General features: G+C 37.6%; 2 protein-coding genes across 2 annotated transcripts; one reads left to right on the top strand and one right to left on the bottom strand.

Annotated features, from left to right (window-relative positions):
* The first annotated feature begins 7,597 nt into the window (after positions 1-7,597).
* LOC146480584 (charged multivesicular body protein 4b-like) lies at positions 7,598-19,371 on the top strand. The gene is made up of 5 exons (XM_085109773.1): positions 7,598-7,913; positions 8,323-8,500; positions 16,563-16,677; positions 17,332-17,452; positions 18,833-19,371. Exons 1-5 carry the CDS (start codon positions 7,742-7,744, stop codon positions 18,892-18,894), a joined length of 648 nt encoding a protein of 215 aa, XP_084965899.1. The 5' UTR covers positions 7,598-7,741; the 3' UTR covers positions 18,895-19,371.
* Positions 19,372-20,869: 1,498 nt separating this feature from the next.
* LOC146480583 (6-phosphogluconolactonase-like) lies at positions 20,870-21,838 on the bottom strand. The gene has a single exon (XM_085109772.1). It carries the CDS (start codon positions 21,787-21,789, stop codon positions 21,067-21,069), a length of 723 nt encoding a protein of 240 aa, XP_084965898.1. The 5' UTR covers positions 21,790-21,838; the 3' UTR covers positions 20,870-21,066.

Below are 21,838 nucleotides of genomic sequence, written 5' to 3'. Positions count from 1 at the left end.
CTCCTGAATAGAATAAAAACCTCCCTACGAGCATCTGTTGATAGCAACTGTGTGCCTGAAAAAATTTGTTTTCGGAGTCGGGCTCTGCGTTGGTTTAATTCGTACTGTTTGAAAAGCCCTACTACCAAAAGTCGATCAGCTTGAAAAGTAGTGAACGGCTGAACACAATTAAGTCACGCCCAAACTACGAGCGAGTTCGCGTTTCCTCAAATAACTAGTGAAAAGACCAGGAAAAAGACATACAAAAACATCAGTCTTAAGCGCCTTGAAATTGTCTCCTTACTGAGTTATTTCTGGACGCGGGCTGTGGTGGAACATTCCTCAAGAGAAGACCGTGTGTTCTGTCTCGATTAAAATTAAGCCATCTTTTATGGTATGCGCGTCGGCGTAACCTCATCTTGCATTTGCTCTCTCAGTACTAACCACTTCAGGGTCGAGTGCTAAGGCTTCAGTTATATCATGGCACTTGCTCTCTTGACGAAGTTCAAAGTCTACTTATCCCTAATTTGGCCTATGGTCTATCGATCTACGGTGTTGTTAATGCAGAGCTTACGATCGACTGTACAGTGTTTCCTGGACCGGTGTCACAAGCGGAGATACTTATCTAAAGCAGTTAACATCTTTGATCTATTAGAAAAACAGATAGGAAAATATTCGACAAGGTTAAACAGCAAGAGAAACATCCTCTGAAAAACCTTATGCCTAAAATGAGTGTCACAGAATACAATCTAGGACACAAATCTAGTCACCGGCTGAAATTGAACACGGATCGAGTGAAGTGTTCCTATTTTAATCGCCTAATTTTAAATATGACCTAGCTTTGTGATTAATATGATTTTACCCTGTAATTTTTAAACTGGAAGTTTTGTAACATAAGATATGTAGCTTTATGAATTTATTATTATTATAATTATAATTATTATTATTATTATTATTATTATTATTATTATTATTATTATTATCATTATTATTAAGTTTTATTACTCAGGTTTTAATAGAATCAAACTGCATCTAGTAGATTTTATTCTTGTAAATAATAAAGTTATCATTCCAATTATTAAAAAAATTATTATTATTATTATTATTATTATTATTACTATTTTTATTATTATTACTATTATTATAATAATAATAATAATAATTATTATTATTATTATTATTATTATTATTATTATTATTATTATTATTATTATTATTATTATTATTATTATTATTATTATTACTGCCCACATCTTGCGATACCCACACTGAATGACAACCACTTTTACCAATCTCCTTCACAATGCCTTCAAGGATGATTAGTTTTCTTGATAATCCTTAAGATGTAAGCCTCCTTTTCAGAGATGAGAAAGTGATTGTCTGCGCCCTAGAGCTATTACCGGGTTGCTGTATCCTTGTTTGAAATATTCAGGTATAAGCTCCAGATGATCTGCTCTAGATCTATTGTTTTTCTTCATGTATAGTGTATACGTGGTGGCAAAACCATTTCTACATATCACCGGCAATGAAAGTGAGGCAAAAATCTGGCCACAAGATGGCAGCTTTCCAACCCCCGTCTTTTTGACAGACAGGGAGAGAGATCTGGTAACAACTCCAAGCTGGGGCTCACTGGGGCTAGGAAGGAGGGGGGGGGGGCAAAAAATAAAACTGGGGACTAGGACGGAGTGTTCAAAATTAAAACTGGGCTGTGAGCCTCCTGGGCCATCGTAAAAGCTTCATCAAGTGATAAGCGTCTATTTTTCAAAACCGAGCTGTTCATTAGTGATCTGCACGTACGGGGTACGCGGCCGTTTGGGCGGTCATGCAACGATGCCTGACGCCAATAGTGGCTATGTAGGAGACACTGTTATTCATGTACGTCAGTTCTCCGAAACGAGCTCATGCCGGTTTTATCTTCGAAGCGACCCCCACCTTTTTGCATTTATGACAAGAATAATTCATTCTCTACCATGTCTACCTCTAAAAAAAATTTGAAAAAAATGCTGATAGTGAAAGATTTTCATGCGACGTGCGCCTGCAAAGGTAGGATTGGGTTGTACGCTTTAATTAACCCCCACAGCTGGCTGAAAACCAATCATTTATTATTGTATAAAAAACCAGTATAGCAATCCATTATTTAATTGTTTCGAAAAAGATTTATTTTTATTTTATTTTTTAATTGTTTATTTTCAGAGAAACGTGTCATTGTAAGCCTGAAATGCATACGTTTCAGAAATAAAGTACGATTTATCTTACTTCCCCACTAAATTTATTATTTTGGATTCAAAAGCAATTTATTGCGAACACAAAAAGTATAATTTCATCCGCGCTGACGAAATAAAGTGGTTTTCATTTGACGGAAGATCATTTTCGCTTTTAACTCATAGTTTCCGACGGGTTCTTTTTGTTTCTTCTTTGAAACGCTAATACATTAAATATTTCGTCTAGTTTTCTAATTAAAAATTCCCGACCGCTTTGAACTTCTCAAACCCTAAAGGATTAAAACATAAATTTTGACTTGGTGGCTTCTTCGAACATTTTCTCTCTGATTAATGTACGGTTTGGTGCTTGAAGATTAAAAAAAAAAGAGAGAGAGAAAATTATAGTGACTTTAATATCATGTAAAACATTTTAATGGTAATCCGAGAAATCTACCGAGTTTATCGCAACCAGGATTCCCAGTTGCGTGTCTTAGGGTTGCCACCGAGAAGTGTTTTATATTTTTAGGTAGTATTATTTGCTGTTTTGTCGCCGAAAGAATTGTTTTCCATTCTGTTGTCCTTTTAATATATCCTCGCACGTCATAGAAATTTCTCTGCAAGATACTTCCGCAGAAACAGCAAAACAACAAAGTAAATCTGCCTCCAAACACGTAAGAAACTAATTTACCTTTAATTTTCCATATTCGCTCGTTGTCAATGCAAATTGGATAGTATATAAACTCCCCACTGGAAACAAACTAAAATTTTACATCGGAGAGGTGTTGAAAAAACTCGAAGAAGTGAGATGTCTATGTACTTAGGATCCCATTTAAACCCGGAATATACAACCTATAAAAAAGTATTATTCGAAAGAAGTTTGTCCTGATTAAGGTCAATACCAGTCAAGATAATATTCTGAACGAGGTAGCCACGAAAACAGAACAAGAGCCGGGATCGGGAAATGTTGGAAAATTCATCTGGATACAAGGGTCCTATACCACGCATTTCTTATTCAAGATACTTCAGCACTGATGAGGAAAAGCAAGAACAATCTGGAAAGCGCTTAGGCAAGATATTTTGTTCGAAGGGTCGGAACACGAATCGCTATACGGTCGATCCTCCTGCAAGTAAGCAAGAAAAAGTGCTTAGTGAGCTGCTGAAATATCGACCACACAGTTGTACGTGCGGTGAGACAGTAACACACGGGAAAACATATCTTTTACCACCTGTACAAAACTCTCAGACCACAGCAGGCTCCTCTCGAGAAAAACAGTCAACTAGTAACACAAGAGCTGAAGGTAAACCACTCCTTGAATTTTCTCAAGGGTTTTGTAGGTGGCGCGAAACTTTACCTTTTTGCACTGAGATCCATGAACGAGTTTGTTTTAAATTTGACAACGATTTTTACATCAAACGACAACATGGAGTAAAACCGGAAAGCATGTACGACAGACCTCCATCTGTAAAAAAAAACAATTCTGAAGCCATTGATGAGGCGGATGAAATGCAAAGACAGAAAATTGTAAACGCGTGGATGAAATTTTTTGGGTAAAACTTGCCATTCTCCATCGATATATCAAGGCATTTAGACTGAAAAATAGACTTTTTTCAAGTCCGTTGTCGCTTATATTTCGCACCCATTCGACTTATAGCAAATCTAACTGCCAAACAGTCAGGTTTTTTGCGCTTTGGTCCGTTGTTATGCCCACGCTAGAATCCATGTTTTTGATTATTCAACTCAGATACACTGAATTTATGGAAGAGAAAATTAAATTAAATTAAATTCAAAAATTGATATAAAGACCATTGAAGAAGAGAACGTGATAAAAGATCCTCTTCATTCCTTATGGTAAAATTATTTAATATGATTTTAGGCAAAGAACTTAAGACAATTGAAAATCTTGTAAACAATACGGAGAAACGTCTTGCCATTTTATACTACATTATTTTAAAAATATTCAAGGAAGTCTTTTCAAATGGACGTGGCAATAACTTTAAAAGAATGATTAATCGTAAGGAATAACGATAACAGTGACCATGAAAAGGAGTGACAACTATTCAACAGCAAAACTGATTCGTATAGTGCTGTATACGACGCCAGTTGCGTGGAAGAAACGGAAGATATAAGCAGTCAACATTTGTAATGGCTGGGATGAACACAAACGTTCCTCATCACATACAGGTATAGAGCGGTTTCCAATCGACTGTCGTAAACCAAAACCAAAGTAATTACTCTAGTCAATCACAGCAGATGTAAACAACACAACGAGCCAATCAGAATTCGAAGCAAATACATGCAACTGGTGCCAAACGCGGGAAAACGCGAGCGGCGAAAACACGATTGGTTTTGGTTTGGATAGAGAGTGGCGCGAGGTTTGTTAACCAATCACAGAGCGTCGTAAAGCAAAACTAAAGCAAACGCGAAATTACTTTTGACACTCAATTGAAAAGCGCTCTACTATACTAATTAAGGTAGCCTGAGTACTTCATAATTGAGCTTTTTGTGGGAAATCTATAGGGGCGAGTTGTTAAAAATAGATGTCGTTGGGGCGCGCGTGTCCTTGCACATCTTGCACAGCATCGCGTAGTATAATAAACTGGGGACCCAAAAGAAAGCCCTAGAATAACTCTGTTGCCTACTACGCATGCTAGTACCCAGGCTCGATTTCCCACCGCTCTTTCGGGTGCGGTATCCATTCGGGAGAGGAGCGCGATATCTCCAGCTGGTTATCGCCAGACCCAACCTAGTAATTTAACACATGTCCAACTAGCTCGTGTTCACCCAGTAGAATGAATGTTCGAATCAGCTGGTCTACCAGGGTCGACACTTGAGTCCGGTTTCTGTTGCGTGCTATGCTTGTCTTTATGTTTTTTTTTTCTACGCCATGGTCACTGCCAGTGTTTAGCGCTTTAGACGTCAGATCTGAGGCTCGTGGGTGCAAAGCTTAGTCTGTACCGAGATGTAGTTCCTTTGCAAAGTAGGGAATAAGACTGATTTTCAGTTTACTTTAAAAGGTGACAAAAATTGCTTTGATAAAAGGATTAAAATAATTGTTCACTATTGTTAAAAATAACTGTTCTCGGGTACTTACGTTTCTATGACTACGGAAATTACCAGGGTGAAATGCGTGCGTGAAATGCAGTAAGTCGTTTTATTCTGTCGTTGTATTTTGTATATTTGCTTCATAATATAATCAAGGTTTGCTCTTTCTAACTTCGAGAATTAACTTGATATTTTTCCTCTTTGTGTCAGGAGTATATGATTAATGTTAGTCATTGGTAATTTTGCAGCATTCATTTATACAAATGACACACGGTCATCCACCTCCGGAAACTTCTATGTTAAAAGCTCCAGACTAGAATTACGTAGGCGTTCTTTCTCTGGCCAATTTGGCGTAAAACGCGGTGGAATAAGATACTATATGTCATGTTAGAGTTTTGCCAAAGAAGCTGACATTCGAAAGAGTTCTTCACGGACTTCTTCTTGGTATTTTTGGTAAACGAAAGCGATTATGTAATTAATAAAGATAAATTTAAAAAGTTGGCAAGGCGATCAAAATAATCTGCTCCTTCTTTTCCTCTTTCTCCTTCTCTTTGCATTCTAAACTTGTCATATCCACTTGTTACTCTAAGTTATTCAGTTGTGTATGCCGAATTAAAATATAATTAAAACCGTTCTATACGACTGATGTATGATCATGCCGGTTTGTTACGCTTAAGGACGGTGCTTTCTAATACCGAAGTATTTTTGCGCGGTTCATGACTATGCGGGAAAAGCAGATCTTAGCAAGGGCTATGGAAATCCAACAAGAAAATTGGCGGAACCACGCATGGTTTAGAGATGATTAAACGACAATTATTCTAAAAAACAGTAAAATGCAAAGTACTGTGCTGTGTTATATTTCCAAATTGAAGCTTTATTATCTCTGAAAAATGCATGCTTACTCCCAATTTTCTTTTGGATACCAAGAGCGCTTGCTAAGTTCTGCTTCCTCCGCATAGTTTTAAACCGCGTTAAAAATCCCTGTATTAGTAGCCCCCCACCCATAGGAAACCGAGTATCACGAGATGCGCAGAACGTATGCACAGTAACAAAAGCAGGCACCGTCCTTAAATTAGCAATTGCCGCCTGTTGGACCAGTCCATTAAATGTACTTATCGTGAAAGGAAATAACGTTGTTGTTGCTGTAAAGAGTTTTCACCGGATACAGGATAAAGAAGCCCTTTGCTAAACGTCCTTGACGTTTAGCGAAACGAAGTCTTTATATTTCTCTTTATATTACGAGCTGTTGTTGGTTTATCGAAAATGCTAGCTGATCTTATAATTACTTCGCATTTTTATCGAGACATTTGTCCCTCCCAAAACGAAAGGAATTAGTTTTCCACTGTTGCGAAATTTTGACTTGCAAATTTGCCGAAGAAATTCGACTAGACTAAGTTCAGTAAAAACCAGTGATAAACTGTGTTTGCAAGGACCACCGTGACAAAATAAAAGTACCGGATCCTGTAGTGAAGGATCTAATCAGCAAAAAAATTGTAAAGCAAATCATCTAAAAAAAGAGCAAGGCTGATTTCACGGTCAGGGAAATCAGCCTTGCTCTTTTTTTAGATTATTTGCTAGACTAAGTTCGAATTTCTGAGGCGATTAAGGCCTTCCGAACAGATATCCACCAGGAGGTCATGATATCAACCGCTAGGTACCCTTGCTGTATCTCTCGACTTTTCTTATTACGAAAAACAAATATTTGTAAATTGTATTAAAGGGGACGTATCACGCGAATTTGATGGCACTTTAAAACCCAAAAATGTTTGTCTGTCAACAGAAACAAGAAAATAATTGTCCAGTTTTGTTATAAATTATCAGCCTAGTGAAACAAAACTGTCGATTAGTGCCTCTAGCCAGAGACAGAGTAGGTCGGAATGGATTGAAACTTGAAAATGTTGAAAATCTAATTTGTTTCAACTGTTCTCGCATTTTTGTTTCCAAAATGCGCTAGAACAGATCAAGAGATGTTCCTTTCAAGAACTGAGTTGATTTCTTTCCTCTCGTTGCTCTAGAATTATTTTGTAGCTAAGTTAACGTGTTATTTCACCATTTTTAAGAAAAGAGGTCCAAAACGCCATGACACTTCCCTTTAATGAATGATAGAAGGCGAATAACAAAAAAAAACGTAATGGAAACTGAAAAAAAAAACCTTAAATTAAGGCAGCTATAACGAACCGTAGGTTACTCAACGATTAATATTAAAATGTCCTCAATTTTTTTTTTTGGTTGAATTGAAGTGCATGATAGAGCTGACTGGATAGGGAACATTCTCGGTCCTCGTGCCCGTGCGGACGAGAATGGACCTGGGAACGAACAGGAACCCCAGTCTCCTCCGTCCACTGTTTTCACATTTTGCCTGGTTACAAGCTCATGATGTCACATAACTAAATAAAGGTCTTACTTCAACTCGCAAGTTACTGGATTTACTGCCTTTTGCGGACGATTTTGGCTAAGTTTTAGGTTTTGGGAAAGAGTTATCACCTTGATATAAAGCTTCAATAGTCAACTGTACAAAATGTGGAAAATATTCGGTGGGAAAAGCAAGGAGCAGCCGCCGACAACGCAGGAAGCAATTCAAAAGTTGCGCTCCACGGAAGAAATGTTGACGAAGAAGAGTGAATTTTTGGAGAAGAAAATTGACGCAGAAGTAACGACAGCAAGAAAAAATGCCTCCAAAAATAAGAGAGGTGAGCGATTTATTTAATTGATTTTGTTTCCTGATTAAATTCAGCAATCAGTGATACGCCAATCCACCTGAATTGGCTTGTAATTCAGTTCTGATGTCTCGATCAGCTTACATGTAGTTTGTCTTTGATATGTTGTTTATAAAATTCGACTGGCGACAGGGCGCTTTCCATTTGGCTAAAATTTTTCGTTCAACCAGTTGAAATGCAAATGCAAATGGAACACGGAGATCAAAGGGAAATTTCCCAGAACAAACGGACGACTGTCGCAATTCGGAGGTACACTCCACTTTTTCCTTTCCAGTGCAAGGTCAGAACGGAAAGTACATGTACCATGCCATTTTTAACTTACATTACCACTTTGTTGTCTTCTTGGTCATCACGTAAGTTCTTTGATCTGCCAATTTCATAGCTGCTCTGATGGCCTTAAAGAGGAAGAAAAGGCTCGAAAAGCAACTTCAACAAATCGATGGAACCTTGTCAACGATCGAGTTTCAAAGAGAGGCTTTGGAGAATGCTAACACCAATACCGAAGTACTCAAGAATATGTCATATGCAGCAAAGGCGCTCAAATCTGCACATCAACAACTGTGAGTACCTAGTAAACATTATTTCCCCTGTATACCTTTACATTTTGCTGATGTCATCAAAAATTATATTATTCCATGCATTAATAGCGCTGTGCATAAATGTCATCACAGATATAAGCCCCCGCCTTGACTCAGACAAACAAACTACTCAAAGTGTTATTGCTATGTAACAATTGGTTCATGCGTCAGCATGTGTTCATTGAGATACGAAGCATGTGGGAAGAATTCACCAAGAGCAGCTCTAGCATCTTTCGTGCTCTCCAAATATCCTGCATGCTTCATATCTCGATGAATGCACAGCTGTCGCTTGAGCCAATAATATTTATTGTTAAATAGCAATAATATCGCGGAATGAAAATTTTTCTTGAGGCATTTGTTTGCTGACGTTATCAGCATGCACAATGGGAATATGAAGTATGCACACCCAATTGAATTTGATTCCACAAATTTACTAGCTACTTGTATGTTATAAAAGAGATTTGTATGGAAAATGATGTAAGTGAGCACTCAGTTGTGGCCTTTCGCGATCGATCTGTACATAAGAAGACAGAGGGTCAGTTAGAATTCGAATTTGCAGAGGAAATCTAACTCCGCTAAACCAGTAGTGAAACTAAAATAGTTTGGGAACGAGCAAAAACATTCAGAAATACATTATGCCTATTTTAGGCTCTTGCTGGAATTAAGTAGTTTCAAAGATTTCTTCTTGATCGATCCATTTTGCAATAAATACAATGTACAAATAGGCTTAACTTTGCCTGCACAGAATACGTTGTGTATGGGGGTAAATACTGGACTGATCAGTGAATTACAATTCTTGGTTTTCACGTGACGTCACCAAATTCTAGAATTCAAAACTGGGAGGCCTACAAAATTTTTACCTTCATTCAAGGAAAGATTACCTAAAAATATGTCTGTTCACAATTTCTTAGCTCGATGTCGTGCTTCCTTTTGAAAATAGAGCAGTTTCAATTTCCGAGTTTCCATCATGCGTGACATCAGGAGGACGGCCGTGACAGAGCTTTTCTGTATCTTAAAAATGACTCTTCGGGTGATTTTCAGCATTCTAAACAATTTAAGTTTGAGGAGAAACATTAATCTAAACATTCAAAAATTCACAAGGGCAAACAAACCTCTTTTCTGGCAAAAGTGAACTCCAGATGTTTTTTCGTATTTCAGGCCGCCATGTTTTTGCCCCTCAGAGGGACACAAACATGGCGTCTCCATACTAAGCTCTATAAATTTATGTGGAACATTTTGTCAAATAACTCTTGTATGGAATGCCGCACAGACCTGACACTTGGACAGACGCCTTATTTTTTTATCCTCTATACCATGTCAATTTCTTGACTTCATTCATGGAATGATTTCAATTTTTTTTTCAATGGCGTGACAGTGAAAACCGTCAATAAACATTTTTTACGCATTTTGCTCACAACTGCTTACTATAGTACATAGTAGTAACACCGGAAATCGCTCGCACAAGAATTTGAGAAATAGTACAGGCAAGGCCCTCATAACTCAGATACGCGTATTTTTAAGCGAGTTGTTATTGTTCTTAACTGTAAAGTTTGTATTAATCCTTGCAAGAATACACAAAGGCCAAACAGCAGAGTAGAGAAGCAGAAAAATAATATATGTAACAACTGGTATATCTTGTCATGCTGGTTCACGGTTTGCTTTGCTGATATCAGGGCTTCTGATAATTCGCGGGAAAAAAAGTCAAATTTCGCGGGATTTTTGGAGACAAATTCGCTGAGAAAACGGCCCATTTCGCGGGAATTTCGCGAAAAAGCAAAGAAGAAAGCCAAAAAGAAAGATGCCAGAAAAAAAAAAGATATATTGGAAGGATGTCAAATTCTGGGCAAGAAAGAAAACACAAAAGTTCATCCAACACAGTCCTCAAGGCAATTGTACTTGTTTCAAGCTACAAGAAAAACATAAGTTTTACCGAAACGCCCGACCGGTTAACCTCCTATTTCAGCAGCAATTTAGAGCCCAACACAGCAACGCAATAAATTTCTTTTCTCTCCTTGGTCTCTTGCTCGTGATCGAAGGTTCAAATCCATTTGTGAAGTCAAAACGTTGTGTCTTCGATCGTGTTGTACGATTAAACATGTGCCTGCATTACAGCAGTTTCCTTTCCCACTCCGTATAGTGTCACCGAAAAGTCTTCTAATTTCTGGTGCCCAGTTTTTCGCAACATTAATCTAAGAACGCCTGGCAGTTATGGTACTTTATGTTTACTCGTGGCAGTGACGAAATTTCAAGATAAATTTGCATTTATGGAAAGTAACAGCCTCAGTAGCCAAGATCAGGTTCAAATATGTTGTACCGACATGTATTTTGTAGGATTTTTGGCGAATTTTGTAGTATTACGCGTTTTCTTGTGAATTTTGCGGAGTTTGCAGATATACTTAAATTTCGCGGCTCCGCGACCGCGCGAAATATCAGAAGCCCTGTGATATGCAAGTAGAAATCTGGCATTTGGGCAAGTGAAACTATCACTAATCTTTTGCCAGGCTATTGACAATCTCGTACCCAAAGTCCTCAGGCATTTTGGTCAGCAGGTGGGCACCAGAAGATACTCTGGAGACTTGTCAAAAATTTAAATGTTTTGATTGGCTGCTCTGTAACGGCTTCCATTGTTTTACCACAGAAATCCTGCGGTAATAAAATTCCTGTTGCCCAGAGTCTCTCCTAGTAACCAACTGCTCCCAAAAGAGCCTGAGGACTCAGGGAATAAGATTGGGCTATTACATTTAGATCTATAAAAGTCACACAACATGTGTATCCAATACATTGATTTTCTCTACGCTCTTTCTAAGCCGCCAATTGTGCAACATTGTTTTGGAAAATAAGTGATCGGCTTTTGGATCTCCTTTGCTCCACCCCTGCTCTTAATTCATCAAATTTAAGACCATTTTCTAGATACCTTGAATCAATGATACACTAGGAAGTGAAGAACCATCTTTCATTTGTCAAGAAGGAGGTTGTTTGTTTCTTTAATAATTATATTATTGCTCAATCCCATGAAACTTTCTGGCCATGTTTCCAGAGTGAATGCCTCCCATACAAAGCCTTTTACACTGATCGCAGTTCTTGTCTGAGTCATGTGGGGTTTCTAACATGACAAAATCTATTTTTAGTAATTGTGCGCAGCACTATTGTCCATCCAATGATCCAGAGTTAAGCAGAATTTATGGCACAATCTTGGGATCTTGGATTTTGTATACCTAGGTGCTTTCCATTCAGCCAAAATTTTTGGTTCCACTGGTTGAGGTACAAATGGAATGCTTGATTAAACCTTTATCCTTTTACTTTATTATGTGTTCCATTTATTGTGTTTTGTGTGCTTACTGCACATAGTTTTTTGTATCATGAGAGCATACACATTGATGAATACATGGTAGGTTTTTCTTGATGCAAAACTCCTAAAGTTGATTAAAAATTGGTGAACTTCTCCTAATTAAAACAAACCTTTTCATCAGTCTGAGGCATCCTCTTTGTTTTGATCAATTTACCAGAAATAGTGTTTAAATAATTATTATTTGAAAGTTGACATGCAAGCAGTTATGGGGCAACCTTGAGAGGATTGTTTCTCTTTCATGGGCATGGCAACCCATTCCTTTTCTTGGTAATTTCAAAATATTACATTTTGTTTAATATTAGGCATTGAAAGTTTGAAAAAATGTTATGCAAACTTTTATTTTAAGAGGTCAGCTTAAGAATGTGTGCAATGAGTACTCTTGGTGAAATTGAAAGTTGTGCACTTTGTAAAGGGCAGGCAAGGTCATGTATCTTGTTGAAAAAGTACTTTAATCACAGTTGATGAAAGACCATTCTTGCACAGACGCTTTAACTTACCCACCACTTTGGTGGAAAACTTTAATTTTATTAGTATTTTTTTTCATTGTTTGCTGTTATGATTGAAGCTTCAATGCAATTTTCATGTGCTGCTCATGAAGCTTTTGTTATCTTTTTAATAACCCATATTACCTCCACAAATAAAATTAACCCTGTCTTAACCACTTGTGTTGCTGCTGCACCCGACCCCTGTATCCTCTGTTTCGTCACAGAAAAATGCAGACAAAGGAATGTTCAAAGCCCTGGTTATGTTTAGTAAACAAAATATGGTGTACTTAAAGTGCTACTACGATCAAAACTTCATGTCACGTATGAAACAAAAATACGTTCTTTACAGCTTATCCGATGTGGCTGTACCTGTCTTGGTCACTGAAATGAAGTTTGGGCCCCGTAAATTGAAAATATTGAGCCTTGAAAACTGGTGTTTTCGAGTCCGCCATTATGAATTTATGTTCCAGTGAGCCCGCGGTATGAGAGTGATTGGAGTTGCGGTATTTTTATTCAAACCTATTGTGTTTTTGTCGTGACGTAATACTCTCAAGTCGCTGATCGAGCGAGTGCTGTAGTCCTCCTTCTGGCGACGAATTTCAGAGCTGTTTTGGCCACAGAAAGCTCTCCTGGATCGTCTTTGCATGAAATAGGCAAAGGAAATTAAGAAGTCCTGACTCTGTAGAGCTAGTTCCGTCTGAAGAAGAGGCAGCCGAATAAGTTCAGCAGCTAGCGCTTTTGCTACAAGAGAAGGAAGAGCAGACTTTGCTGAGTCGTTCATCTCTCGGGTAAGATATTAGAGATAGAGATTGATATTTAGATGTGTTATTTGCTGTATTAACAAAACAGGCAAGCTTTAAAAGTGTAGTGCCTGAGAATCCTCAACAATTTCTCTTGACTGCTAGCCAGTTCATTCCCCGGAGGGTTTAGGTTTAGGTTTTTAGCTTTGCTTTCGAAAGTTTGCCTTGGTGTTAAATTAGAGTGCACAGTTAAGTTTCGGTTCCGAGTAAGCTTACTGTTTTTGCACTTTTTTACCATGGAAAAAGAATATATATTGTAGTGAAAAGCTCTGTGCAATGGCTTGAATTTAAGCTGATCGTTCCCTTGTAATTGATGCTAAGTTTCCTCTTGGTTCAATATTTTCTCAGGTGCAAATGTTCAAATTGCTCCCTTGAGCGACTTACCAAGCCTGGAGAGTGCTGGTGCTGCATGGACATCATTGTATCCAGATTTGAATAAGTACAGTAATCAATAAACAAATAAATTTGCAAGGCAACAACAATTTGCAATGATTTGTTTTCTTCCCTTGCACCATCATGAACAATGTAATAGTCTTTTCTGTGTACATATATTTTTTTTTAAGGTGGCTCACATCAGGTTAAACACCACTGCACTGGATGCTTTAACGCACTGAAGAAATGACTAGCTTTATAAATGAAAATTTATTAAGGCATGCTTTCTGGTAACAAGCATCCACCTAGGCAAATGAGGGGAGGAAAAGTAGGAATTTTGCAAATATAAATTGAAAACAATATTCTTGGGAGTTAAAGTTTGTGATTCAGGTATTGAAATTTTTTTGCTTATTCTAATGAAGGGTCAAATCAACCTAACAACAAACATCCTTTGTCCTACATGTCTAAGGGCAAACCCCCAAGCAAGTGTTGATGAGTTTGACACACTGTTGCTGTGGTAACAGTTCTTGTTACTTTCACTTTTGGTGCGGTGAGAGATGGGCAAATGCATGCTACCAAAATGAAGTAAAGTTGAGACTGTTGTGAGCCACCTTTGATTTTTTTCTCAAGGTTGTTCTTCTTGATCAGTGTTTATTCTTAGAAAATGTAGATTCAATTTCATTTTGTACAACAACAAATTTATTGGTGAAACAAGATTCTGGCACTCTTTTTCAAATGAACATAAAAATAAAATTATTAATGTACTGCAGACAATGAACCATAAACCTTATTCCAAAATGGCTACCATATTAATATTGTTTATATTCAAATAAGTATTTATTTAAAACCACACCAAAAGAGAAAACATTTGAGTTCTGGTTGCTATACATGGCTCAGGAATGTCTGTGCTTCAGCTCCCTATTAGCAGGGAGCAGGGGGTGGGGAGGGGGGAAGGTGGAGTGTCATGAAAGAATAAGCAGTGAAAACAGAGGGTCACATAAATTTATGCTCTTGCAATCATAATTTATAGTATGACAGGGAGAGCGAGTTATATACAAAAGACAAAATAAAATTTGTTAATTTAAGTCATTATTTAACAAAAGCAAGACAAGTATTAAGTATTAAAATATTAATGCAAAGGAAATGTGTAGCATAATGGAGTTATATGATGCCAATGGGCTCTATAGATGATTTGAATTATGTTGGGGCAAAATGGTTCCAGTAAGTAACTTACAGTTTGCCTCCATTCTTGTTTTCTTTTTCTGGTATTTGAACTACATTGTACTACCTGTTCAGGGGGAGGGCCGTGAAATTTCATTTGCATCGCTATGGAGGGTCACATCATTTTCATTGCTCAATTTAAAATCTCCACCTCACTCCCCCACCCCCATCCCCACTAATTTCTGACCATTCCCTAAAACAGAAGCCTATGTAATGGAAAGAGTTACAAAGAGGAGGCATGATGAATGAAGAGAAAACAGTTCTTTTATTGATTCCATTTGTCAACTGGTGGTTGATGACAAAACATCAAGAAAAGCCCTTGAGAAAGGTCAGTGCTCTTCAACTGCTACTTTAAGGAGGAGCACTGGCCTTTTCTTGGCTGTCCACATTTTTCACGTGTTGTGCTCTGCAAGGTATGTTTTGCCCTGTATTTAATAGTAAGAGCTGGGTTTTGACGTTGTTGCAACTCAGCGTCTGAAAAATAAATCAAAATTTAAAATACATTACCAATTGAATCTAATTGATAAGAAACAACTGAATGTGAGGTTTTCTTAAAACCTTTCTTAAACCAAAAATTCAAACTATTTCTTCAAGAAAACCACTTAAAAGAAAGAAGGAACCCTTTTGTAAACGCCAAAGACCACCTTATCGAAAGCTGAGTGAAAATGGATAATTAAAGTGGTTTTCTTCGCGTTTGTTTGCAAAGTTTTTGCCACAAGCTTTTGCACAAGCAAAGTAAACACAAGCTTACTCTTATCGCACTGAGATGTTTTGGAAATGCTTCGGAGGGAAAAGCTAGTTCCGGGAGCTAGTTGCACTTACATTATTTACTCGTTCAATCAAAGTTTAGTACTTTAGAAACGCAATATAAAATGTGTATAAAAATTTGTGACTGCTATTTGTATGGGTGCTGAACAAGGTATCGAGGAATCACCAAAGATAAAAAACAATATTCACACATTTCGCCCACTTTACATAAGCTTACCTTTTGCCGCTCCTTCCCCTTCGGAGATTTTTTTCAGGTTCACGATCTCCTGATCGCTTACCCTTTTCAAAAGATCAGGTTTTATTTGTGTTCACTGACTTGGGTGGAATGTCCAAGTGTCCCTCGAACTAAACCGAGAAAATAGCAAAACGTGCAAGACAACAAACTGGAGCCACACATCTCTCGTTCTGTCGGCCGGACTCGCATGCAGCGCAATTCCTGCCGCTCAATTAGAGCAGTTGTTATACCACTGAACAACACAGCGACTTCCCACCATTGAAAGAACGAAACATTTTTCGAAACCGTATGAGAAGTTAGCCTCGTAGGGCTCGCCTGGGCTTCGAGTTGAGAGTCTGACGTCACTTGTTTTTCCCGGGTGACCCGGCCTCTGTTGTCATTGGACACCATCTGCCTTTGGTAACCAGGCCGCAGGAACATGGCGGTTCAATGGCGGATGAAAATTCGTGGAGTTTGAGCGCAAAAAAATCGCACTTTCCTTCATCTTATGAGGATATAACTTGGAGATCATGTACTTTAGGACATAAACTACCAATCAACCGCAAATAAAAGGTATTCGAAAATTTGATCGTAGTAGCACTTTAAATCTCTTATCTGGGACAAAAAAATAGTTGAACTAGGATAAACTTGTTTTATCTACATGTAATCTCAAGAATTCAACAGAACTGTACATGTACCTTATATTCTATGATGCATAATTAAATAAATGTAAATTGATAGCTGGTAACTGGTATCCTTGGATGTGCTGTAATTTCCAAGTGCTAACCACATTTCTGTCATACTTTACGTAATGTTTGGTGTTTTCTCTCTGTAGTGATGTTGAAGATGTGCATGAAATGATGGACGATATTCAAGAACAGACAGAGCTGGCTGATGAAATCTCTAGGGCCATTTCAGAACCCGCTGGATTTGGAATGGACTTTGACGAGGTTAGTTAAATTTTCCTGTGGTTTCTCCTCCCTTGCGGCAGACAAAAAAGCCAGTGAAATACTGCTTGGTTATGCCATCAGTTGCAACCCCCCCCTCCCCTTTAAGTGGATAATGGCCACTGTCATGTGTTTTGAGTCCTTTGGAGATTACCCCATAATGCATTGGCAATAACATGTACAATTTGAACAGTCGTGTACATGTAGCTGCATGAATTGTGTAGTAAATAACAAATCAAAGATATTGTCTGAATGTCTGAGCAATTTGCAATAATATTGCATGTTTTATTTTTTTTGTGTGTGGAGTGTGTTCCAGTTAACTTTCAAAGTCACAGAACCAATGAAGAATTTGAGGGGTCAATAGATACACTCCAAATCTGACTTCTTTAGTTTACCATTCAATTTCATGGGTCAGGAAGCCAGCTTTCTTGGGAACAGTGAGTGTGGCCTGTGAAACAAAAGAATTTGTAAATTAAGTATGGTCCTGGACACACTTTAAGCATGCTAAAGTAAATTTCTTTTGTTTTAAAGTGGAAGTGTTTCATGGGCATGCTATCACCTTTTCCCCTGTTTTTCTATGGAGGGTGCTAAAATACATGTAAGATAAATTGTTTCCAGGTCGTCCCATCAGTTATTTGATACTCCTTTTTTGTTTAGGATGAGCTCATGAATGAACTTGAAGAGTTGGAACAAGAAGGGTTGGATGAACAGCTACTAGAAGTTACTGGAACAGCTAGCCTGCCAAATGTTCCTGCTACAGAACTACCGGCTGCTCCAGGTTAGTTTGCATTGAGTTGTGTTATTTTGTTTTGATCATTGTGATAAGAAATCAAGCACCATGGCAAAAATGTAAAGGCTTATACATGGGAATTTTAGGTTGGAAGTTGTTTGTTTGCTTGTTTGTGCCCTTATTAGAAATTTCTTACCTGGTGTAGGTTTAAAGGGTGTGTATATTCACAAGGAAAGTGCTGAAAAGACTAAAAAAATGGTCCACTTAGCTGTTCTGTACTAAGTATTCAACAAATTTACAGACAATTGTATAAAGTTTGTAACCAATTTGGTAAAAAAAGAAAAGTGTATGAACAATTATGGAACAAATTGTAGAACAATAATGTACAACATCATAATTGTAACTACAGTATATTATTATTATTATTTATAGTTAGATGTAATACCGGTATCTTTATCATAAACCAAAATTTTAAGGTTCAACAACTTAAAATTGCTCCTATTGAACTTGAATATATGTTATAAAATATCATAAACAGTATGCATGAATTGTGGATGAAGATTTGATATGTTAACCATTCTAACTTATTTTTACCATTTTTCCCTTTCACCGACGAAGAGGGGGGCTCATCATTGTTTGTTATTGCAAAGGGTAAACTTATTGTGGAGGTGGTTTTCAAAGTCAGTAGTTATAATGCTTTTAAATTATTAAACTTATAATAGTGTTTCTGTCAAGGGAACATTGCCCGAAAGTTTCCCTACAGAAATTAGGCATTCTTACGACAAACTTAACACCAATATGATATCGGTAGTTTTAGGAATTTCCTAAAAATTCCCAAGGGGCAATGATAAGACCGATTGTCCCAAGACAGAAGCACTTTTATTGTTCACCACTAAAATTAATTTTCTCAGAACAAAAGTCACCAAGACTGGAATTTGAAATTTGCAGTCTACTAATTTGACCTTTAAGGCAAAATGTTGAAATTAGAAAGGACAAAATAATGAAAACATGTACAAGATGAAAGTACAATGTAAGCAACCTGTTTTTATAAATGAAAGTTAGAAGAATATTTGTGAGGTTTTTCTTGGGTAGGTATACACTGTACTATCCATTCTGGGTTTTTTTGCCACATGGGCCTTATTTCCCAGTCAAGTCTCTCTGTGGATCGCGAGATCACCAGGATGCAGAGAAAACTCTGTGGTGAACTATAAGTCAAGCTAACAGTCAGTATTGTGTCCTATTTTTTCAGTTGATGTCAGTGGAGTTTTTTGTCCTATATTTTCAAGCGATGGTGTCTTATAATCCTATTATTTAAAATTAATTATCTGGATCTGTATTTAGCGCTTGACACCCTGACACTCTGGTAGTGTGCACATAATTTACAATGCACAATCACTGAATTGTGTTTGCTTTTGTCTCTCTTTCCAGCCAAAGCCAAGGCCAAACAAGAAGATGATGATTTGAGAGAACTTGAAGCATGGGCTTCTTAGAGCAAACCTGTTGATCAATCATTAGAAGTAACAAGCTGGATTGTGCATAGTTCATCAATAATTACTCAACTTTTAACGAAGATCATAGCTTTAAATTCCACCTAGTTGCTATAATTATTATTTTCATTAGACTGAATGTTTTTTTAAAAATTACCTGCAGACACACTGTACAATATTATGTCAGAGGTACTGACCGAAATACTCATTCAAACTTGAAAACGTCTTGTACATGTACAGTACAATGTGCATTGACAAATAAACTGGTTGTTTTAGATGGAATAAGAGGGTGGGTGGGACCAAATAAGCATACAAATGAATTGGTTTTCAAACCAAGCAGACAGGCTTTGTGAGGACATTAATGTATTCAGTTTTTCATTTTGTTTTCTGTTTTGCATTGAAGTGTGTGGTTTGAAACCAATATTGTCATTTGTCTCACATGCACTACTAAATAACATTAAACTGACCGTTTGAAAACAATCATGTGTCACCATTTTATCTGACAAGTAACTTAAAATTGTGTGAACTTCAAGACACACTCCAATTAACAAATCAACATAACTGCAGTTTTCTATGGTCTTTACTCTTATAGACCATAACAATAATGATGTCATAAAATGATCACTGCCAAGTTTTGAACATTTTATTGCATCATTTGATGGTCTATAACTAATAAGGGTATAGACCATAGAAAACTGCTGTTAATTTGGTTCATGGGAAAAGCACAAGCAGAATTGGCTTTATTTACCCTAGAGAAAGTGCGGGCATTAGATTTGATGTCATTTTTGTCAGTACTCTTATAGACAATAGCTAACAGCCAATCAGCACACGCTGGAATTTTGACAGTTGTAAAAAGGGGATTATACAAATTTAGGTTATGTTGGTTACATGTATGTTTGGATGGGCTTAATGCTTTGGATCGTTTTCAGTAACAGCTAAAAGATAACTAAGTAAACTGGAAATACTAGAAAGATGCAGCAGAGAATGATACTCCATCGTACATTTGAGTTTCCAAAACCAGCAAAAAAGGTCACTGTTTTTTATATAAAAAAATGTTTTAGGTGACTAATCAGAACATTTTGACTGTCAATTATATTTTCAGCACAAAAGTAGGTGTCACTTCAAGCAGTTAGTTACAAAATCAAATTACAACTTTTAAATTAGCGGCAATGTCCATTAAGGAGGGTACAACGTACCTCCTAATAGAGAAGTATTTTGGCCTGGTTTATGACTATGTGGGAAAGGCATATCTTAGCGAGGGTTATTGGAATCCAAAAAAGAAAATTGGGGGTAACAATGCGCATTTCAGAAATAATTTAGCAACAATAATAATTATTATTCTAAAATGCTGTAAAATGCAAGACAATGTATGGCCTTTTTTCCCAAATTAAAGCTTATTTCTGATAAATGCATGGTTACCCCCAATTTTCCTTTTTAGTTCCAAAAGCCCTTCAACACTAAGATCTGCTTTTCCTGTAGTCATCTACACACACCACACAAAAATATCTTTGCATTACTAGGCCGTCCTTCAACCAAGTTTCTTGAACCATCATGAGTTGTGCAGAATGTATGCACATTCGGTAGCAAAAGGAGGTACCATCCTAAAATCACTTCTCTCTCTAGTCTCTGATTATGTACATGATTACTGTGATAAAACTGTAATTTCTTACGTACTTAATTTTCGTTGTCTAAATTAACATGCGAATGTAATTGACGTTTTGTGGTAATGTTTTCAGTTTCCTTTATTGGGCTTTCACCGAAAGATATAGCAATAATCCACCATGATTATGACAGCTAAAATAGAAAGGTGAAACAAAGGATCATTTATGTTTAAGGAGTGTGGAATTTCCTCCATCTAACCGTAGATCATTTCACTTGTGGGAAAACAGTAGCCTGTCATTATTTTTTTTCTGGTGGGTGAACTGAGCACAAAAAAAAAGGAGAAGAAGGCAGAGGAAAGGAAAATAACAAATGGATACTGTGACAGGGAAGCTATTTATTTGGAGCCTGTGCTACAAGCCTATCACCACACAAAAATGACATTTTCTTATAATTTTTTATACTGAAATGAAATATGAAATTATCTTATTTTACTATTAGTGCCCCCCCCCCCCCCCCCCTCACAAAAGCAGTTATATGTCCTTGGCACAAGACTTTATGTATGTCAATCATTGTTCATTTCTTTGTCAACAAACCAGCTGCAGCATCATCAACAAACCAATGCAGCTCTCCATTGGTAGGCTTCACTCTGGCAGCTGGAAGTAGCTCCCCTCCATCACCCTCCAACACTTGTTTGAGAACACCAGCCTTGCTTGAACCAGTGCTGACAAACACGGCGCACTTTGCAGCATTGATTAGAGGATAAGTCAGCGTGATTCTGCAGGGAGGTGGTTTAGGTGAATCAGAAATCGGCGCCACAAAGCGAGACGTTTCTTGAAGCAGTGGATGACCAGGAAACAGTGAACAGGTGTGTCCGTCAGGACCCATCCCCAGGAGAAGCATATCCAGGGAGGGAATATTAACACCTGGGTACCACCCCTTGAGACGAGATTCATATTCCTTCGCAGCCTCGTCTACCGGAATTTCATGATTTATCGCTAGAACGTGTTCAGGGGCAACAGAGCCCTTGTCTAAAAAATGTTGTTTCACTCCTGCGTAATTACTATCAGCGTCTGATATTGGCACATACCGCTCGTCGCAGAAGAACACTCGCCATTTTGAAAAGTCGATCTGAAGCGAGAGCAGACCCGGGCAAACGATTTTCGGAAGACTTCCGCCTGAAAAGCCGACACTAAAGAATCCATGATCTTTTATAGCCTCTGAAGATTTCTGAGCGATGAAGGAACAACACTCTCGTTGCAGATCTGCTTCGCTTGCGAACCTGTGTACGGCAGCCATGTTGAAGGTCAATATCGCTGTGTCACTATGACGGAAGTGGAAAATATGG

The sequence above is a fragment of the Pavona decussata genome, unplaced genomic scaffold (assembly GCF_977016875.1).
Source record: "Pavona decussata unplaced genomic scaffold, jaPavDecu1.1 SCAFFOLD_53, whole genome shotgun sequence".
NCBI classification, from domain to species: domain Eukaryota; kingdom Metazoa; phylum Cnidaria; class Anthozoa; order Scleractinia; family Agariciidae; genus Pavona; species Pavona decussata.
Note: the sequence above shows the minus strand (reverse complement) of the source record. Positions and strands in the feature narration are given on the sequence as shown.